Source organism: Telmatherina bonti (genome assembly GCF_933228915.1).
Source record: "Telmatherina bonti genome assembly, chromosome: 9".
Taxonomy (NCBI): Eukaryota; Metazoa; Chordata; class Actinopteri; order Atheriniformes; family Telmatherinidae; genus Telmatherina; species Telmatherina bonti.
The window spans coordinates 20,242,923-20,265,851 of record NC_136627.1 but is presented as its reverse complement, the minus strand read 5'-3'; the positions used below and the strand labels follow the sequence as shown (position 1 = coordinate 20,265,851).

The window sequence follows — 22,929 nt, the reverse complement described above, 5'->3', positions numbered from 1 at the left end:
ACTATAATTACTCAAAGCTGAATTGTAAGACACAAAATGGGATATCAAATTAGAAAAGTTGTCTCTCTCTCTCAAAAACGCACACGTACAAACGGTGATGTGATGGGGGTGCTTCAGGTAACACCTGAAAGTGTGATGAATGTTAAATGAACAGGGATAAATGTTATAGCTCAACTGAATAAGGTTGTGGCTGAATAAATGAACAAAAGAGGAGATATGACCTTTCAGGAGCAACTCTTCATTCTGTACGTCTGGCCCAAAATCAATGTCTATCACATTTTTTAATCACCACTCTGTAAATACCGAGAGCTCCAGTGCCTTTCAAAGCACCACTGGCCATCTTCAGGTGGTGATCCAAATACACATTGTACAGAATGAGAAAAAAATGAACCAATGTGTGTGTAATATATTGTAACTTTATGTGTGGATAATATAGCCACTGATTCACACTGACTGCCCATGGACAGAACAAACAATAAAGACAGAGACATAAAGGAAGGATGGGGAGAAAGGTGAAAACAAGAGCAGAGGGAAGGATCCAGCCTCCGATGGCTCTAGCTTTTCTTCCATACTCTCCCCCCTTCTCTCCTTTCATCTCTCCTTCCTGCTGTATTTACAATGCCCTTTCAGTAAAATATGAAGATAAAACTTCCACTACATAGCAGACAGGGTATTTCATTCAGCTGAGTTAGTCTATATGAAACGGTGTGCATAAACATTCCTATGACAACAGTAATGTACTGTACTAATACACATTAAATACATATGATAATGACCATATATGGCAAAGGAAGGATTGGGGAGGGGGACATTGCATCCATACACACCACCAAGTTTTCTGTCGATTTGCTTTAACCCAGACTGCACTGCAAAACGTGACACAGTTGGCAAGTCTTCCACTAATTTCCTTTATTTAACCCTTTTTTTGATGAAGCCACAGCACTCACAAAATGGAGCCAAAGGTATCAGATGAATTGAAAAATAAATTAGATTTTTTATTTTTTATTTGCCCAACTCTTGTTTTTCCTTTGCTTCTGAACAATAAGCTGATTTTGTGCCCCTCATACAAGCATATATTATGCTCACAGATCTGTTTCAGAAAAGCTAATTCACTAGAAATGTTTGGAAAAGCCAAAAGTTAAAAAAAAAAAACAAAACAAAAAAAAACATCAAACAGTATTTTAAAGTAATCTCCAGGATCCTCAGAGGGGAAAAATGTAAAACCAGATTAGTTCATGTTAGCTCTATTCAAGGACTCCAGGTCCAAGTCCCTGAAGCGAAGCAACACACTCCCAAAGTAGCTTCCCCCGTCCAGTCTGGCATGTGGCCATAATAAACCTGCAATGTGACTGCAACCCACAGTGGCAATCCTGTCCCCCCCCCACACCCCACCCCCAACCCCTTTCCCCCTTCTTCCAACACGGGCTTTTGCTGACTGCGACAGCAACTTTCTCAGCAGCAGTAGCAAAGTGAGGTGTGTGTCTCCACACACCGCACATCACCTCTTTGCTGATGTGCTCTCACGCAGATTGCGCCCTGGGCACTTTTCCACACCGCCCATAGCTAAATTTGCCCCAGGCAACTTGATTCTACTTTGTTTTGTTTGTTTTTATCACACACTTCCTCACAAGAGCGTCTCAACCTTCTACAAATGGAGATCCAATCTCCTCTGGTTCAAATGGTCAAAGCTTGTTTGGTAAATGTGAACCACAGTGGTTCTATGCTAGCTAAGGAGCCTGAATGATGAATCCTACATGTGAACTTGCATTTCTGACTTATCTGAGGAGCTTTCACTACATTTTGTCAGTTTGGGGCTCCAACACTTTCTTTCTGCATCATGAGACTGTTGACAAGTGGGTGACAAAATGAGATGTGGCAGAAGAGATGAACTTATGTTGAATTAAGCCTAACAAGACAACAGAAAACTTGCCAAATCCATCACTAAGTGTTCCTCACAGTCCCCCTCTCAAAACATTCTTCCTCATCTTCACCATGCTCTGGTTTGCTGCCAATGAGGTGAGGTTTTAAGGCCAGAGTGGAAGGGCAGGGTGAAGAGGGAGATGGAGACGGCTACTGCTGCACTTCATTAGGAAGCTAATACAGAAATGAATTAATTAGATGCTCCACCATTTTCCCATCTCTCTGCTCTCCTCCTAAACTTGAAGAGGAGAGAAGATGCGGAGCGGCCGGAAGGGTCGCCGTGCTTCTATTCGGCTTACTTCACATCGCTTTATTTACGCTTGCTTCAGTTCAGAGCAGTTCAGTTCCCCTGCCTGTAGGTCCTGTCTCTCATCAGTTTTCATCTTCTGTGCACCTATAACCACCTGTCAACTTGTCTGTCTGTCACACCAGAGTGATCTCCACCTCCTCTGTCTTGTCACTCTTCTCCTGCTGCCGGCGGGGATGCTGTTTGGGGGGCGGAGGGGCAGCTCGCACCTGCAGAAGACAAACAGAACATACTAAATGGGAATCAAAAGCCGAAAGGATGAAAACTAACGCGAAGACAATAACAGAGATGCCCTATTTCTCAGCATACTGTTTACATCCTGATGAGTAGCAAACATTTTGCCCCTTAAAAGATTAAGAAGCTCTGCAACATTTTGATATCAGAAATTAATCTAAGAGAATCCTCCTCCATCGAGACTTCTCTACCACACTGCATCTAACAGTTATTTTTATTGCGAATAAAGTAGCAAATCATTTTCAAACAGCCTTTTTCAGGGGTGTTAGACTCAAAATGTAACAGTCACCTAAGATATGTCATCAAAATAACGTGAAGAACAACAAACAGTCTAAATAACTTAAACACTAACAGGTCGCAGTTTGCCAGGGCCTCCTTCAGGGGTGAATCGCAGCGGTTGAGTCTGGGCAAATCCTGGCGACACTGGACTCCTACTAGAGCTCTGATCTGTCGAGTGAGAGAGAAATGCATCCCATAAAAATACTAAATGGCCTCTATTACTTTGGAGGAAATTATTAACACTTGTTCTGTGTGTCTTACTGTGAGAGGACAGCTGTCCTTTGTGTGAGGAGGCCGGCAATGGAAGCTTATGCTCCCCGTTTAGTGCAACAGAAGGTGAGCGAGGCAAAGGAGGGGGAGTTGAAGTCTCCGGGCTGGTGAAAGGGCTGATGGGAGGTTGGTCGTACAGCGGAAGTGGTGGCAAAGACGATGGCAACTTTAAAGATGGAGAGATCTGCAGAAAAGAAAATAAATGAATATTGTGCCTTAAAACGGATGTAAACATTTCCTTATTGCGAAGCTTCTCGTAGAGATAAACAATTTGACCATTACTGCCTCTGAACCTATTTAGTTTTTCCTTCCTGCTGACCAAACGTCTGCACAAAACACTACACCAGTGCCAAAAGTGGTTTTTCTGTGTAATGCCCACAGGGTTACAGGAAGGGAGAGGCTGTATCCTTCCTGCTGCCTAACTGCTCCTGTAATAGGGTGCCACCGATAAGACCTATTTTCTCTGATTGCACTTGTTTTTATCAGTGTGGAAGGAACACAGCTGTTCTGACCTACTGTTCTTGAACTCTGCCCGTGCTGATAGATCAGCTGGACAACACACAGGAAGGGAGGGGAGCCGTGGTATAAAGTGGCACGGCAGACAACACTGCAGCCTTGGTATTTCTACCCCGAGGAAAGACTGATAAGAGTGAACATGCAGGAGAGCTCAGGAGTAAAGCTCTGACTGACTGTGTTACCATCTGAGCTTGTCTCCATCTTAAATCAGCTTTTTGGGTTTTCCCACCGAGACTGCAGGTGCCGCACATAACAAGCTGAGCACTTGTAGTTCCCTTTGTTATCAGTAAAAATCAATCCTGCGTGTGCAGCTGTTACTGTACCTGCGTATCAACTGCCCCTCCCACGCTGGTCTCCCCATTCTCGGTGAGATCTTCCACCAGCACAGACGGGAAAACGCCCACCCGTCCGTTCAGCTCCCCCTCCCAGAAGCCGTCGTCTGTCTGAGTGTCACGGCTCAACAGGCGAATCACAGCTCCCTCGGAGAAGGAGAGCTCTTCATCTGCCTGGCCCTCATAATCATAAAGTGCACGGACAAACACCGCTACAGAGAGAGCAGGACAAAGACAGACAGAAGGCAGTTAGAGTTACACAGAGGGAATAATTCCTTGTCTGCTTTCTCTTCATCATCGTATAGAATATGGCACATGTGGCTGGAGAGCAGGATATTAAGAAAAGATACTAAACGTAAAACAGTAATTAGATGAAAGAAGTTCTGCAGGAGTCTGGTTATGCAGGTAGAGTAAACAAACAAACCAAAAGAAGAGCAAGCTAGTAGAGGAGGGTAAAGAAAGAAAAGTTACATCAACACAAAGGAAAGAAAGACTCTCTAGTGCTGTTTTCCTGTAGTTCCATCCATCCATCCATCCATCTTCTGCCGCTTATCCGGGGTCGGGTCGCGGGGGCAGCAGCCTAAGCAGGGAAGCCCAGACTTCCCTCTCCCCAGCCACATTTGCCAACTCTGCGGGGGGGATCCCGAGGCGTTCCCAGGCCAGCCGAGAGATGTAATCCCTCCAGCGTGTCCTGGGTCTTCCCCGGGGTCTCCTCCCCGAGGGACGTGCCTGGAACACCTCACCAGGAGGCATCCTGACCAGATGCCCGAGCCACCTCAACTGGTTCCTCTCGATGCGAAGGAGCAGCGGCTCTACTCTGAGCCCCTCCCGGATGACTGAGCTCCTCACCCTATCTCTAAGAGAGAGCCCGGCCACCCTGACTCATTTCAGCCGCCTGTATACGAGATCTCGTTCTTTCGGTCACGACCCACAGCTCATGACCATAGGTGAGGGTAGGAACGTAGATCGACTGATAAATCGAGAGCTTCGCCTTCTGGCTCAGCTCCTTCTTCACCACGACAGACCGGCGCAGAGCCCGCATTACTGCAGACGCCGCACCGATCCGTCTGTCGATCTCACGCTCCATCCTTCCCTCACTCGTGAACAAGACCCCGAGATATTTAAACTCCTCCACTTGAGGCAGGACCTGACTCCCGACCCGGAGAGGGCAATCCACCCTATTCCGGCTGAGGACCATGGTCTCAGATTTTGAGGTGCTGATTCTCATCCCAGCCGCTTCACACTCGGCCGCGAATCGCTCAAGCGAGAGCTGGAGATCACGACCAGATGAAGCCAACAGGACCACGTCATCCGCAAAAAGCAGGGACCCAATCCTGAGGCCACCAAGTCGGATCCCCTCAACCCCTCGGCTGCGCCTAGAAATTCTGTCCATATAAGTTATGAACAGAATCGGTGATAAAGGGCAGCCTTGGCGGAGTCCAACCCTCACCGGAAACGAATCCGACTTACTACCGGCAATGCGGACCAAGCTCTGACACCTGTCGTACAGGGACCGGACAGCTCGTACAAGGGGGTCCGGTACCCCATACTCCCGGAGTACCCCCCACAGGAGCCCCCGGGGGACACGGTCGAATGCCTTCTCCAGGTCCACAAAGCACATGTAGACTGGTTGGGCAAACTCCCATGCCCCCCCCCCAGGACCCCAGAGAGGGTATAGAGCTGGTCCACTGTTCCGCGACCAGAACGAAAACCACACTGCTCCTCCTCAATCCGGGATTCGACTATCCGGCGGACCCTCCTCTCCAGGACCCCTGAATAGACCTTACCAGGGAGGCTGAGGAGTGTGATTCCCCTGTAATTGGAACACACCCTCCGGTCCCCCTTCTTAAAAAGGGGGACCACCACCCCAGTCTGCCAATCCAGCAGTACTGCCCCCGATGTCCACGCGATGCTGCAGAGGCGTGTCAGCCAAGACAGCCCCACAGCATCCAGAGCCTTAAGGAACTCCAGGCGGATCTCATCCACCCCCGGGGCCTTGCCGCCAAGGAGCTTTTTGACCACCTCAGCGACTTCAGCCCCAGAGATAGGAGAGTCCACCCCTGAGTCCACCAGCTCTGCTCCCTCATGGGAAGACGTGTTGGTAGGATTGAGGAGGTCTTCGAAGTATTCCCTCCACCGACCCACAACGTCCCGAGTTGAGGTCAGCAGCACCCCATCTCCACTGTACACAGTATTGATGGAGCACTGCTTCCCCCCCCTGAGCCGCCGGATGGTGGACCAGAATCTCCTCGAAGCCGTCCGGAAGTCTTTCTCCATGGCCTCGCCGAACTCCTCCCATGCCCGAGTTTTTGCCTCGGCAACGGCCGAAGCCGCATGCCGCTTAGCCCGTCGGTACCCATCAGCTGCCTCCAGAGTCCCACAGGCCAAGAAGGCCCGATAGGACTCCTTCTTCAGCTTGACGGCATCCCTCACTGCTGGTGTCCACCAACGAGTCCTGGGATTACCGCCACGACAGGCACCAACGACCTTGCAGCCACAGCTCCGGCTGGCCGCCTCAGCAATAGAGGCACGGAACACAGCCCATTCGGACTCAATGTCCCCCGCCTCACCCAGGACATGTTCGAAGCTCTGCTGAAGGTGGGAGTTGAAGCTCGCTCTGACAGGGGACTCAGCCAGACGTTCCCAGCAGACCCTCACAACACGTTTGGGCCTGCCAGCTCTGACCGGCTTCCTCCCCCACCATCTGAGCCAACTCACCACCAGGTGGTGATCAGTTGACAGCTCCGCCCCCCTCTTCACCCGAGTGTCCAAGGCATGTGGCCGCAGGTCCGACGATACGACTACAAAGTCGATCATTGAACTGCGGCCCAGGGAATCCTGATGCCAGGTGTACATATGGACACTCTTATGTTGGAACATGGTGTTCGTTATGGACAATCCATGACGAGCACAGAAGTCCAATAACAAAACACCATTTGGGTTCAGAGGGGGGGGACCATGCCTCCCAATCACTCCCCTCCAGGTCTCACTGTCATTGCCCGGCCTGTGAAGGCCCGGCCACCAGACGCTCGCTCTCGTACCCCGCCTCCAGAGGGGGGTCCCGGTAACCCGCGTCCGGGCAAGGGAACATTCATGCCCAGGTTAGTCGTCATCATAGGGGTCTATGAGCCGTGCTTGGTCTGGTCCCTCCCCTAGACACCTGTTTGCCATGGGTGACCCTACCAGGGGCATAAAGCCCCCGACAACATAGCTGCTAGGATCTTCGGGACGCACAAACCCCTCCACCACGATAAGGTGACGGCTCAGGGAGAGGTTTTCCTGTAGTTTAACCTCCTTATTCTGTGACACAGTAACATATCTAAAATGATCCCAAATAAACATGTATTTAACTATCTGACATAAATAAGTCTGATGTCATTTACACTCCCAGGCAGGCAGGTGTGGTCCAACTGGTCCGCTCATCATTTCTACAAGTAAATCTATTTAAAGGTAGGTGATGAATTCTTACACTTTTGTCCAGGATGTTAATTAACCTTAAAATCAATGATTTCTGTCCGCGCTAGCTTCATTTAGACTTTCAACACCCAAATTTTCAATTTGGCTACAGCCAACCATTCTGCAGAGATTAATGAGTCTAGATATGAGTAAAGGTTCTGTTACAGCTAAACACCTTTTCATATCATTAATATAGCTTGCAGTATCGCTACTCGCACTACAGAACAATTTCGAAAGACTTTTAAGTCTAGTTTCTGCTCTGTGCAGCAACTTTTTTAATCAAACAGGGTTCATTAAGTGTTTGGTATTTGTTCTACTTTTCTTTGAAATGCTTTGTTTATGGTTGGATTGATCATGACTTCTACTTTTCAGTTTTACCACAAGTTTGTAAGTAGATCACAAAACCTACATTTCTTCTTTTCAAAGACACCCTGTTTGGCAAAAATATGTGTACCACTTCAACAAATTCACATTAATATGAGCTGAATTAACTTTTTTGTTGAAACCGGTGGTATACTGTTCAATCATTACAGAGAATTATCTGTCATTTCAAAATGTATAAAGTACTTATTTATACCATTTGCATCTCCATTTATGCATCCAGAATGCAGTTCTGGCTCTGTTGAATTGGAGGAGGTGTGGGAACGAGCATCCAGCGTGGCCAGAGACTGGAGCATACTCAGCAAGCTGTTGGAAGTTGGGAACTGCAGGTATTTCTCTGGGACATAACCCACTTGACCTGTCTTGTTGCGTGCCTGGTAAAAAAAAAAAAGGAAACCCAAAACACAAAGAAAACAGGTAAACCCAAACAGAGCGCATTCATGGTACACAGCAGAATTGGAGATTTGACCTGTTGCAAATTTAAACAACATAGTGATCTGTGCATCTGATATGTGTGTGTGTGTTTGAGTACCTTGACCCAGTCCTCCATGTCTCCATCTTCAATAACTTCCAACATCTCCTGCTCATCAATAGTTAACTCGTCTGGCTGAGAGGCCTGTGGGAAAGACACAGAAAGAGTTAAAGGTAGAAAAAAACACAGAGTGAGAATGAAAAAAATGAAAAAAAGCACGCTCACTTGTTTAAAGTTTCATGGTTGCCAATAGTGAATTCATTAATATTTCACTCCTGCTGACTTTCTAATGCGCTGTGCTGCAGATGTTAATCTTTTCAGTGTGTGTGTGCAAGTTGCATTATACCTTGTATGAGTACAGCACTTTGCAAGTTAGTGGGTAGTTACGGAGAGTTCCCGAAGGACTGGAGCTGCTGTCGTCAAAAACTTCCATATTTTCTTCACACTCTTCCCCTTCTTCCCGTTCCAAGTCCACTGTGCCCTTTTGACGCACAAACAGACACAACGAGATAAAGTCAAAACCTGTGATAAGTGCAAAGACAAAGATTAAAACCTCCACTCTTTTAAAAGGAAGGAATAGTAAACATTTTGTGCTCGAATTCAAATACAATAAAAAGCCACAAATAAAAACAATGAATTATTTCACAGTTTTTACCACATGGTATAGGTCAAATTCTTGAAAACTGTAATAGAGCTCCAAAATGCTCTCAAAAACTCATGTTTATTGGCTTCTACTGTCAAGCTAGTTGCTAGGCCTGCATTTATATCTTAACTCCAAGCAACTTTTAGGCACCGTTACTGATTACTTCTCACCTTTACTTCCTGTCTGAGTTCCTCTGTGTGGGCTCTGTTGCATGTAGGTGTAGAGGCACTAATGTTTCATAAATGCAGCTCCTCCCCCCTTTGTTCCAAGTTATTTCACTGGCTAACATGAATATCATGTGATCTGGCCTATGGAAAGATCCATCACACGCAGCAAGCTGACCTAGCCAATAACAATAGAACATGTCTGAGTGTGTGTGTGTGTGTGTGTGTGTGTGTGTGTGTGAGACCATACCTAGGTCACTGTGTGTAGTTATCAAATTTCTGTTGACTAAATACAAAAAAAATGTGTGTTTTGTTCACAAGTTAATCTCCCAAGCCAGTCTCTGAGACAAAAGGATCCATTCTCAGGAGAGATCAAAACTTCAGATACAGGTATGGCGGAGAGGTGAGCTAAATCCCACTAATGTCAAATCTTCATTGGGAATAGTTGATAAAAAATAGAATTGGAAAAACATGACATGCTATATAAATAGTCTGAGAAACTGAACATAAGAAACTCTATACCAACTTTAGATAAAGAGAGTAAAGTCAAAGGGTTGTTATGTTAAAATTTTGTCTTTATGATAGAGTAGTTGAAAGTTTAGAGGAATCACCACACATTACCGCAATACATCCTGAGAGGATCAAATAGGTGCAATCAAATTTTCAAAGAAAAAACCTTTTTGGGAGTTCAGGCATCTTCCTTAAAACATTTCTGATGCGCTACCAGAAAGGTTTAGGAATTACCCCAGTTGTTAGTCTTCATCTGCCACCAGCAAAAGAAGTTGAGAGTTTTTGGTTCGAATCAGTGGGTTAAATTGCAGGACTTGCAAACTGAAATGTGATTGTTACGGCATGTTTATAACTGATATAGTTACAAGGCTTCGAGCTAATTTATTCCCAGCGGATGTGACAAATGACTGTGCAGTGCTTCCTGCTCCAGAGAGACAGAACATACCTTATAAAGAGGCAGTGATTTGGAACAAGAGTACAGGGTGGAGACTGGACTGAATGTGATGTCCGGTTTCATATTTAAACTTAATGACATGGCCATATATTTGGTAAGTGCGTGTTTGTTGAGTTACGTTCCTCTATTTCACTTTTTTTTGCATTGATTTAAGAGTGGGCGACACAGTCTGAGAGCTGATTCCATTTCATCTCTAGAGTAAAATGACCTGCATGTTTTTTTAGTAATAACCCAATAAAATCAAAGATACATCTCAATGTGTGTACCAATACAGCTGAGATGCAGAGCAGCAGCGGATTTTATTGGTCTTGGAGGTAATAACTGTAAAAGTGATATTGTAATCAAGGCACTTGCTGCCTTTGGGGCTGGAGGATTTGTGACTGGCAGTATTTCCTTCTGCATTAATAAAGATGAGTGGCATGAAAAAGGGGCCAAAGGGAGTAAAGCTTCCCTGCTCTTATTACTTTTCCATGTCCTCTTAGGCTCATTAACATTCACAATTCATCTGTCTTTTGCATGTCTGTTGCCATATTCACTTTGACCTCTTCTTAACCAGTAGATTGCTGTTTAAGTTCTCCCCAATGCCCCCCTTAATTCCTCTTTGTTGCACCTTGTTAAGAATAATAATCTCTGTCTTTGCTGCAGACGTTCTCTGGTGGATTTAGTAGACTCCAAATAAAATCAGGTACTGCTGCTAAATACCTGAGTTCAATGTGAGCTCCTGTTGGTCTGTTCTTTGAAAGACATTGACACCAGATGGAGAGGTTTTCTCCACATGCCTTCACTGGATTATGATTCCAGATGATAAACTTCCTTTTTTATCTAGAGAATTAAAAATAAAATAATACAAATATTTATAGACTATTGGCATATTATGTTTACAGCTGTGGCAATGGTGGTTGATGACGGGATACTTTATTCAGTCTAGGAACTGAGGAAACCCTTTGTTGGACCTTTGGGAGTAAAATGTTATCCCGTTTTGGCTTGACATAGGTCAACATCTATTTACAGTCCTGGACCTTCTTTTACATTTCATGATGCATCAGATGTTTGCAGAATGAAGCATCTGAACTTTTCTACTGCTTGAATTAGATTAGTTCTCTTCTGAATGCTCTGACAGGGCTTTCTACGTTATGGTAAATGGATTTGTGTTATTTATATAGTGGTTTTCCAGTCATGCTGACCACTCAAAGCATTTTATACTACATGTAGCAGTCATCCATTCACACAATAATAATATAATAAACAATAATCATACCACAAAAAAGATTTTTGTGTCTTTTTATTAGTACTATGGCACTTGATATACTGATTTATTTTACTTTTTTATGGTCAGCATATTGCCCTAATTAATAAACTTTACTTACTACTACAAGGCCATGTTCTTTTAAAATATGCAGTATATTTTTAAACATCGTATTGCTGGAATAAGCAAGGCCTTTACTGAAAGAGATGTTGTTTGAATAAGAATATGTTACTCTTTAGGTTTTATATACTTTTTAGCATTGATGTTGCCTTTCGAAATGAGCAAATTGCCAGTCCTCTAAGCAGCAATTACTGCCTCACATCACAGATAGAGGTTTTCGAGTTGAGAGCTTACAAAAAAGGCAGATGGCTTAAAGATGAATTTCTTTAAAACAAAACGGTGAGGTAATAAACCTGCCTGAACCATCTCTACCAACTGGTTTGAGTATATAAAACCCAAACTAAATGTTTGTTATCTTACTACTGTTTCAATTTTCAACCATTTCACTGTTGTTACATTATTATTAACTTCTTTTTAACATCTCAACCATTTGCTAAAAAAAACATTTATTCTCTTTATTCTTGTCCAAAACAAACAGAAAAACGCAGAGAAACCCTTTTTCTCTGGCCTTGTTAGTGTGAAAGTTAAAGGAATTAAGAAATATTCCAGATCTTGACAATTATATTGTCCCCCAATTTGTAGTTTTCCACAGACTGCTGAAGGTCTGACCAGCCTTTCTTCTGAGAGACTCTTAGGTGCTCTTTTTATGCCAAGTCATGTCACTGACTCATTGCTAGTTAATCTAATTAACTGCAAATCTTCACTCAATCAAATATTACCACGATTACTATTTCCAACTTTTTGTTGCTGCTCTTGTAACGTTTAAAACATCCTGCTGCCATTAAATTCAAAATGAGGGAATGTTTTCATGACATAGTTAAATAATTTATTTTCAACATTTTATATGTTTCATAAGTTCTGTTGTGAATAAACTGTTAACTTGTGAGTATTGTAAGTCTGAACATTTTACACACTAATCAAATGATTTTGAATTAAAGTTGTAGTAATGTATTGTCCAATTTAAATTGTCACACTTTAAATTGCAAATGTGCCGTTTTTTGGTCTCAGTTAGCATTTTGTGTCTGCAGAAACTAAATTCAATTGAATTTGCAGTATACTGTCACCTAACACTGTTCTCTGCTGTTTCTCACAACACCCCCAACTCTCTCAACTCTGCATCCAATTTTGCTTAAGCAGTATCACTTTGACGTTACTCTCTCCTCACCGTTTCCTCTCACATCACACCATCTCCTCTTTCCTCAGCGAACTCACTTGCTCATCCTTCAGTAATTGTCTCTGTGCTGCTTCTTTTTGCAGGGCACAACTCCATCTATTATCTCGGCTTCTTTCCATTTATCTCCTGCACAATTTCACCCTCCCTCTCTCTACATTTTCTCTCCCCTCCTCACACCCAGTGTCTCACCCCCTTGCTCTTTGGTGATAGCTGCGAGCTGCAATATCATGTGAGCAGAATGTCAAGTGCTTCCAGTTGAGCGGAGTATGTTTAGACCCCTTGACTGACAGACACATATATGCTTCTCCACTAGTCCTGTGAGGGATTACTCTTCTATTGATGGACAAGAACATCTTTGCTCAAAGCCAATAGAAAGACTAACAAACATAAAATACACAAAGATGAACAATTTGCAATTTGGAAAAGAAAATGCATGACTAACTTTAACATGAAACTTTTAAGTGTAATTTTTAGACAAATCTTATTAAGGTTATTGATATCTTTGTTAGTTATAATCTACTATTACTGGTCATTTTAGAAGCGAGGTAGCAGTGCTGAAGTCTTCCACTGCAGCCTCTAAAATACACACATAATACGTGTCAAGACTTCAGCTCGGTACTCATCTTATCGTGCTGTCAAACCTAAGGGTCATGATACTGAAGAAGTAAGTTGTGTTAGGCCTACATCAGTATTCTGGGGCTGTGAGCTGTTTTAAGAGGTTGTTACTGGTGTGATAAATGATTAGACTGTAGCAATGAGGTTAATCATCCTTTAGTTTATATAATTCATTGGTAATTTGTCAGGAGAGCTATTGAATTGGGTGATATTCACTTATGATGGAAGAACAAAATATCAAAGATTGTAAGGCAGTGTGTTAAGATTTTAAAAACTGTTTTTCTGAAAGTGCAGAATGAAGTGCAGAAAAGCCGTTGGGAAGACAGTTGCATGCTGCATTTGTGATTAAAATACACATTCAGTGACCTATGGAGTGAACTAATCAAGCTACCAGACAAGCAGCACAGACAGCTGTGAGATATATAAGGGACTTCTGTGCTTTGCCCTGCAGGTGTGAGATTCCAACTTTCCAGACAAGTAAAAAACTAAAGTGGTTTCATGGTTTTTTATAAAGTTCACAAATTGTGGACCAACTTATCGAACAACTCATAATACCTTTGCACGCACTAAAACAAGTGAACCATGCCACACAGTTGTCTATGGACAGTAATTAGAAAGCTGCCAGAAAACAACAGTGTTTAATATACTTTGACTCCACCAGTCAAGAGCTCTATGGTCAGCACTTTCCTACCCAGACATGTATAAAAATTGCTAGACAAATATTCTACTATTTGGTCATGTGCCATAATCTGGTCACCAATAATAAACACAACTAAAATATTTACCACTGTTCTATAAGCTGACCTTGTGGTGATACCTTGTATGTTTTAAATGTTGCTCTGCTCCAACACATCTGATTTAGATGAAAGAGTAAATTTTAATACTTCAAAAGAGTTCAATGAGAAGCTGAAGAGCAGAGTCAAGTGTTTTGCAACCCAGAAACATGCAGTGTAGGACGCCTCCAGGGCTAAGATAGGGAAACTCTGGTAAAGTTTTTAACATGTTTCCCATGCTTACAGTGCACCTAGTGCTGCTGAGCCTCAATGAGTTACTGTTAGTCTCCTGCAATGCTTTCAACTGGAATCTATGTTTGCATAATGTAGATTACAGTAGGCTGTGAGATGCAAATTATTTCCCATCTTGATTATGAACACAAACTGTTACCACTTTCCTGCCTCATATAGCTGACAAGTGAACCAAAAACATCAATAACAACTTCACGGAGGTTAAAAATAGTTTGTTTTTGTGTATGGTAGCAGTGTTTAGCTCACTGGCTTAGGTTTTCTGTTTTCTTGTCGGTAGTTTACAGCTGGGGTTGGTAATGTTAGGGAGAGAGCAAGATGTGAAAGTAGCGCCCTGTCTTGGCTCCTCCCCCTCTGGTTTTGCTCCTTGCGTGATCCAAGGCTTTTTTCCTCTGCCAAGGAGGTTATGTTTTTAACAGCGTTTATCAAGATAATTAAAAAAGTTATGGCATCTTTTTCCACCAACGATTTTCTCTTTCTCGGCTGTTTAGCGGGAGGAGGCAAATAAACCGAGCCGGGTCGGGGAAATCCTTCTCGCATTTTCGCAGCCATGTTTGCCTTCCGAGTTTCTTCTTCACTAATTTGTATTTTCATCCTAACACGCTATTTATATGCACGGTGTGGCTATCAAGTATGCGCAGCAGGAGGAGTCGAGCCAGGAGAAGAAGCTTACGAAATATAAGAAATGAACAACTTCTATTCGGCCCGAATGTTTTGATTGGTCAGAGTTTTTACAGATTTACAGTAAACTGAGGGGTCAAACTATATTTCTTATTGTTCATGATTACATGAGGACAAATAATAAATTGCATTTATGGTACAAATCATTTCTGGGAGGGTGACTGTTGCTGTTGCTCTGACTAACTGTCTCTTTTCACAATCTGGCTTAATGGTGACATAGTCCTGGTCCGCCAAATTCCTTCAGTGTTTTCACATTTATAAATGACTTATAAATTCTGTTTTTGTCAGAACAGGTTAAGTTGTGCTGACTTTTTTTAAAGAAAGAAAAAAAACAAGGAGCAGCACATGCACAGTGAGGGGAAGTGTCTCACCGACAGTGAGGGATCGTGGGAAGTGTAACTGGCCCAACGTTCATTTTCCAGTTCTTCCATCACCTACAGCATGCACAGAGAAAGTGGGTGATTTAAACACATATTCCAATCAGACACACACCCACACACAGACAAGACTTCATGTGCAAGAGGATATCTACACACAAACACACATGCATCACCAAGCGCTTCACACCTGTCTGAATAAAACAAGTCAGGCATAGAGAAGAAAAACACACACACACACACACACACAGGCAGAGTATTTGTTTTTTCTTATCTCTGACAGTAAACACAGACCTGATTCGTGGCGCTCTTCAGCCAGGTATCCACAGCAACCCCCACTTGCCGCAGAAGGTCCAAGCGAGCCTCAGCTTTCAACTTTATTACCTTTGGAGAGAGAAGAGGTTGGGAATGGTAAAAGATCCACCACTGACCAACAGGTTTTTTTTTTTTTTTAATCAATCTGTTTGTCTTTTTAACAGCTTGGATCTTGTTTTATTTTTTTCACACAGACAGAAAACACGATACAGATTGAGTTTTGTTTTGTTTTTTTACAGATTGGGTTCATGCACAAATGAAACATATAGACATGAGGAAATGTATCTAATCATGACAAACCTTTATTTTAGGCATTTTACCTACAGAAGCACCTCTCTGTGAAATCTGTGTTCAATTTATAACCAAAAATGTGATAAATCTATGTCATATGTTTATCTTAAAAAGAAATAATTCCGACTGCTCGCTGGATTGTACTGTGATCTCTTAATGATGTAATGTGTTGAACTAATAACTACCATTCCTGCGACCCCTGTCTCACCTCCTCTTCTCCATACTTAATCTCTTAAGTCTTGTTCTATCTAGCTGTTTTCATCAATATGCTCTTTTGTTGCTTGCTTCTTTCTTCTCTCAATTGTGCTTACAGAGCAGATTGGTGACTGAAAGCTCCATCCCACCGAAGAATCAAGTCAGACTTCAATAATTTGATCAATAAAGACCTGTTCTCCTTAAGTGTCTCACTTTGCTCCTGTTAGCAGCACCTTACAAATAATGGAAAAAAATCCCACCTTGGTTGTTGCCATTGGATCTAAAACAAACCAAATTTTGCTATTTACAATGGCAGAAAATCATTCCTTAAAATAATTGCAAATACAGATCCTTAGAGGGCTAAAAGCTTAGTCAGACAAACTCTAATCTATACAACACTTACAAAGAGGGAGGCTAAAAAACATAAAAGTTACTCACAAAAAAATGCTACAAGAAGAAAATGCATCTGCAAGATATATGCAAATATTTGCAATTACAGACCATATTTGTGCAGATTCTAATTAAAGTAGATTATTGTATTTTAACCAAGTGATTTCCAAATATTTCTGAATAACAATCTAAACAAACAGAGCAGGCTACGTACGTTTCTGACAGTACTTAGTGGGGTCTCAGTGCATGAAACAACGTGGTTCTATTTCATCAAAATCTAGCTAAGCAAGCTGGATGAAAAGGAAGTATTCTCAGAACAGCCAGCTGATCTTACATACAAATTTAGTTTTACAAGCCAAAACGTATGCTGCATGTGAGCATAGCCTCTCAAATATGTCTAAGCCAAGTCTCCATATGTTTTACCACATCAATGTGGGCAAAATGTAACAAAGTTCTGAGCAGATACTTTTGATCGATTTTCCGGTACTTATTAGTTTTGTTCACTCGTGCTGAAATGAGTCTCTGGGCCTGACCTACTCCCTGTCTGAATGCATTGTGCACATGTCTGTTGGATGCAGCAAAAGCCTTTAAAAGCTCAGGATGCGGACAGCTTTTTACTTCTGTAGTTCCTTATCTCATCCTCTTCAAGAGCAGAGAAGATGCTCATAAGCATCTTAAAATAAAACAAAACATTTTAGTTAGATTTAACCTTTAGATGAATTTACAGTAAAAACAGAAAGCATACAGAACTACAATGATCCTTTGCATTGGCAGGTTACAATTAAAGCATACTCACTAGAGTAAGTTTGAGCTTATTTCATTTAAATCAGTACTGGAAAAAATGTCTGACAATAATGTGTAAGATTTGAAAACAATAGGTAGAAGAGAATCCATTTACCTCGCTTAGAGATTTTGAATGATTTCTTCCTTTTATTACTGAACTTGGAAGCTTGCTGTTTTATTTAAAACGCTCCAGTGGAGCAGATGGGGTAAGTCTGCCAACGTATATAATTTATAGAAGAATATATTACACGTTAAATTTTCTGAGAATTTGGACTATTTTCATCACCACATTCTGAATCATGTAAATCACTTAATCATGCTGTGAACTTTCATTTCAATAGGAGAAACTGAGAGCCACTTGTTCCAGTTCTGTTTTATTTTTTTTATTGAGCACTCACACAGAGCTCAGAAAATTAAACCAACATCCATAGAGTGCAAAATACATAACAGTGCATTTTCTTTCAGTATTTAGTGATATCATTCAGAAAAATAAGAGGATTCTTCTAAGGATAATGTTTTACTTCTTCTTATGATGTGTTTCGCCTGAGTCTTGCTTAAATTTCTTTTTTTAAAGGTGCTTTTGCTTAAACAGGAAAACAAACGAATTCAGTTCTTATGAGTTAATCTGTCTCTATAAAGATAGCAGCTTTTTTCATCTCTGACCATGTATTTGTACTAACATCATGTAGAAGTGCCAGCAAAGTTTAAAAGACAGGAAAACATTTCATTAATAAACACCCTGATGGGACATTATTCTTGTTACCTTACCTTACCTGCTGAATAAGGAGTAATGAAGCTAAAGTAGATAAAACTTCCTCACACATAAATAGTGTTTAGCACAGACAGCATATCCTCTCAACTCTCTGTTACATGAAAATATTGTCACGGGCAAACAGCTCATTTGTGAGATATTACTAAATGAGCATAGGGACTTGGAGCCAACTATGCCCTCATTACTGATTGATAATTATCTCTTTTACTTTAACTGCTTCAGATGATCCCAATATATTATTATAAATCTTCCACAGAGCAAAGCATTCCTTGGCTCATAGTTTCAAATCTGTCCACTCCCCTGAGTTAGAAGCATGTTGGCAACTCTGTTTGATGTCAGGCAAAAATCTAAATTACTGGCACATATTTTCCATCTACAAACTAACTCTAACAGTAACTTTCACTAATCCAGCAGCCTAAACACAGCCCTGAGCTTCATACTCTGACAACATACTGAAATTCCTGTTGAAAGAGGCTCTGTCCAGAAACTGAGCCTACATAATGCCTCTTGTTAAGATTTCACTTCCTTTATGAGATAAGAGCTCTGTACATATCAGATATCATTTTATGACCTCATTTGGTCCAAATGAAGTCATAAAATATTCAAGAACTTATTGAAGGTAATGTTGGCCCTAGATAAGTAAAGTATAGCCATCAGTAGATAGGAGGAAGGTGATGTTGTCTGCACTTTGCAAAGAAAAACCTTCCCGATTGTTCTGTATGTGAAATCACCGATTTTTGTAACAATTTTTCCATTTTGTTTTTTTTTTTCCATGATTACATATTGACAAACATTTAATGAGCAAAACCATTGAATAAAAGAATAGTTTGGACTGAATCTGACAGCAGAGGGTGCCAAATATGCAAAGCCTGAAAAGAAAAACAGTGAATAGGGAACATAAGAACAAAATTAGCTCAGTTAAGCAGAAAGGCAGAGTCCATGTAGTGAAACTTGACTGGAAAAATAAAAAAGGAGAAAAGAAAACGAGACTATGTGCTGCTCTCAGTCTGTGTATAATGAGTTACATCTGTCAGGATCAATACAAAAATGATAAACATGTCTGCAAAAGAAAAAGCTAAGAGTGTGGAAGGAAGAAAATTGTGAAAGAAAAGGTTAGCTTAGAATTGCATTTATACGTTATAATGTACCTGAATGTTGAGCACAGAGACCACGGTAATGCTATAATGTATGCATCCTGTCTTACTGAGGCATGGAAACAAATATAAATCAGCTTTAACTTCTGCTAAAAAAAAAAAAAAAAAGCAGGCTATAGTTAATATTTGGTATTAAGTTTAGTCCGTGTGGATGGATCAATAACATTTCCCAAAATGTGTGTTGTTGACTGCTTCCTGATCCATGTAAGTTACACATCCATTGCCCCAGTGCTGCCACCATTTATGTATTAATACAGTGTTTTTCAACCACTGTGAACAGTGTGCCGTGAGAAATTGTCAGGTGTGCCATGGGAAATTAGCCACTTTCATGTAATTGGTCTAAAAAAAAAAACAACTCTGGCTCTGTGTTCATCCAAACAAGCTCAGGTTTCACACTGACTGATTAGAAAGGTGAAAGATCTTCTGTTTTTCTTTGATTCTTTTTCAAGATATTTTGACAAGAACAACTTCATATTCTTAATATCGCCAACAGAAATTCATTTTTAACATTTTCGTTTGTGGTGTGCCTTGTGATCTTTTCAATGAAAAATATGGAGCTTGGCCTTTTTCTTTATAATGTAAAGCTTTATATTTTGCCTCATTGTCAAACAATGTGCAAAAACATGGGCACACTTAGGAAATCACATCTTCAGGCCACATAAAGAGTTTATTTACAAGCTCCTTGACTGAAATTTAGTTGAAATTTATCTTTCTGTCGTATACATTATCACACCTTGTGTTTGGTAGCAGGTACTGGGGCTTATTTCTGCGTTTTCAGTTCACACAACTTTGTGTCTTTTTACACTGAGAAGAATGCAAAGAAGGAACCATCTGAACACACAACAGCATGAAAGCTTGACACACAAGAGACTTTAAAAGCAGATGCTGAAACAACAGTAAATATTGACAATGTGAGTCACAGACCTCAGCTTTGCGCATCATTTCTTTGGTGTCTTCTATCTTCAGCTCCAGATCTAGTCTTCCCTGCTCGGTGGGGGGCAAGCCATGACTTTCACACTCTTCTAGAGACTGAAAGCATAACACACACACAGACATACAGCTTGATTAGAATAGGAGTGTGTCTGAGCGTTAAAATGACTTGTTTATTCTTACTCTTTTGCAGTGGATGATATTCTTGTGCTCTCTGGCCACTCTGGTTGCCCATTTCCTGGCCTCCTTATTCAGACTGTGCTCCTCTGTCGTCCCCGACTCTGATTCCAGCTGACGACTCTAATCCACACAACCACACACAAACACACACACACACAAAGAGGCAGGCATGGATAAGCACACACATACCGAAGCGCCCAAACAGCCAAACACACATGAGTACAAATGTCAGTGTTAACAACTCAAGGTGTGTGATATGCTGAACTGTTAATTAAGCTCAAGAAAGTGTGAAAGGGATTGTTTTCTTCTCACATAATGAATACAGCATGTGTTGCAAGGCTTGGTGGTTATCTTCTCTGAACAAAATAACTGCTATTAAAGCCACATGTGCAAGAGCATGAGTGTGTGAGAATCTGTGTATATCTATCTATGCTATAAAGGGGAAGAGCAGGAGGCACCTGGCTTTTTATATGCAATTTTGTTCCTTTTCTAAAAAAAAAGAAAGACATTTTAAACACAAAATATGCAAGCCTGTTAAAGAATCCACATGGCCTTCCAATAAACATTCATAATCAATTATATCCATGTGGCCTACTTCTCTTATAGATGGTTTTGATCTGAAGTCAAACTGGCTACATGAATTTTTAGACTCCAACAGAACTTGCATTCCTCTGTTAAAACTCCACAAGTTAAAACAGCTCAGCATGTTTCAGTACATATTTTGTTCCCTTTTGCACTTTTTGTCTAAGTTGGCAGGGTTTTTACTGGGCAAAGACCAGGTTGCATACTTCCATATAAGAACAAGGATGATTAATGAAACCTGAGACAGTTCCGGCATTGTTTGGTCAATGTCAATCATGCAGTCTCAAAGCACACTAACCAGGTTTTCCAGAAAGAAGTTTAGAACAAATACACTTTATAATACCTTACATTCATCTCATGCATAATGTTAGAATTTCATCCATATGGTATTTCATCTTAACATAGTTTGTTAATAGATCGTTTGTTAATGTATTCTCACATTTGTTGCTTTAGTGAGAAAAATTGAGGCTCATTGCTAAAGTCTGGGATTCCAAATGTAAACCTTCCAGCCTGAAAAAGTAAAGTAACACTGTTATAATGGTTGGGATACAATACTACTCTGAAAACCTGTATCCTAGCTTTCACATAGATGTATATTCATATGTGGGAACAAAAATGTAACCAAAGAAATAATGACAGTTTTCACGGTCTTATTCCTGAATCATGTTCTACATGCTGTTCACTCCAGACTCCCTCACACATCCTCCCTAACACTTCCAACAGGGAGTGACTGTATCAACAACAGCTAGGCTGAACCAAATTGCATATCCCTTATCCTGGAAATGTCATGTGGCCATATGTATTGTCATTTAGCTAAACATTTCTGCAGACCAGTCACGCTCATCATATGACCATAATAACTTTCCACTACAGCAGTCGCTTTCCCAGCAGGACAGAAGTGGGGCCCACATAACTGCTAAGGAAAGACTAAAAAGGCACAACAAAGTGTCTGATGTGTTAACCCAGCTTTCAAACTCTCCTGCTATCAAGGGTATCTGTTGAAAGCAAGCCCAATCTCCACAACCCACATGACTCTATGGCTAATGACATCCTGGTACCAAAGACTCCAGTATACACTGAATTGTCTGTGCCCTGATTGGTCAGAGCTATTTTGGAAGCATGAAAAGGATCCACTTCATTTAACGTATACTGTCATAATGTTATGGCTAATCAGTGTATACTGGACAAGTTGTGGTTGGTTCATGTTAACACATATAAGCCAGCACACAGAAAGTAAAGAAAGCCAAAGGGTGCATCTGCACTCAAACCAATCAGCTAATGCCTGAAGGAAGGGTGTTAGTTCCACCAACACATAGCAATTTGCTGCTACTTCATGTCAGCACAATAAATACGTAGAAGAATTTGAGCTGTGAGCTGTTCTTGGTTGTGTTGGTTTGGTCCTTTAACTTTACCACTGCAGCTGTTTATTTATGATGTTTGATTTTTTAACCTATAACGTTCAGTTAAACTGCTTTCCATGGATATATTGGATCATCCCATAATTAGCCTTTTGAAGGACCAGATATCTGTCAGTGTTGTTTATCAAATACCAATCTGCAGGGGATGCAGCTTAAGCACATGGATACCCTCATGCAAGTATAAACTGGCCCTAAGATGTCTGCTACACAGTTCTAAGACGTGTGTGGATTTGACTTGGTCTCATTTTATGGCTGCCAGAAAATATGCGCACAACAAAAAGAGCTTACTTCTTGTTCTGCCGAAACTCTCTGAAAGTGTCCTTTCTGGTTTTAAATCTAATTTAGTTGTTTCTTTTCTTTCCTTGCTCACAACTGTGACTCAGATTCGAGACTGCTTGTCTCAGTAAATGATTAGATTTTCTAATATTCTTTGACCTCCCTCTGCTATTTTTTCATTCTCTTAAATCAACTCAAGTCAGTGGCCTGATAAACTCCACAAATTAGCTCAAGTGAGTTTTTCGGCCATACAATACCCATTGTGCTTCATAAAACACATCTACAACTCAATCTAAATCAGTGTAAAATCTGGACTCTTATCTTTATTTTGTGAAAGTAAAACATTCCTAAAGAATGTTAAATATATCAGATGCGTAGATTTTAAAATTTAGCAGAAAGGTAAACTATGATGTTGTCTAAAAATAGAAAAAAAAGGAAAGATGTTCAGTGTCACTTCTGTTTGTCCACAG

General features: G+C 41.3%; 1 protein-coding gene across 1 annotated transcript in view; it reads right to left on the bottom strand.

Annotated features, from left to right (window-relative positions):
- Positions 1-1,521: 1,521 nt before the first annotated feature.
- The window catches only part of fchsd2 (FCH and double SH3 domains 2), a gene marked incomplete at its 5' end in the record, with an annotated part of 83,678 nt that continues 62,270 nt past the window's right edge, over positions 1,522-22,929 (bottom strand). The window contains 11 exons of the mRNA XM_079245883.1: positions 1,522-2,436; positions 2,814-2,908; positions 3,002-3,194; positions 3,850-4,070; positions 7,892-8,069; positions 8,228-8,311; positions 8,514-8,648; positions 15,168-15,230; positions 15,468-15,557; positions 19,998-20,102; positions 20,187-20,303. Coding sequence (XP_079102009.1) covers positions 2,344-2,436; positions 2,814-2,908; positions 3,002-3,194; positions 3,850-4,070; positions 7,892-8,069; positions 8,228-8,311; positions 8,514-8,648; positions 15,168-15,230; positions 15,468-15,557; positions 19,998-20,102; positions 20,187-20,303 — 1,374 coding nt within the window. The 3' untranslated portion in view covers positions 1,522-2,343. The remainder of the gene's footprint in view (positions 2,437-2,813; positions 2,909-3,001; positions 3,195-3,849; positions 4,071-7,891; positions 8,070-8,227; positions 8,312-8,513; positions 8,649-15,167; positions 15,231-15,467; positions 15,558-19,997; positions 20,103-20,186; positions 20,304-22,929) is intronic.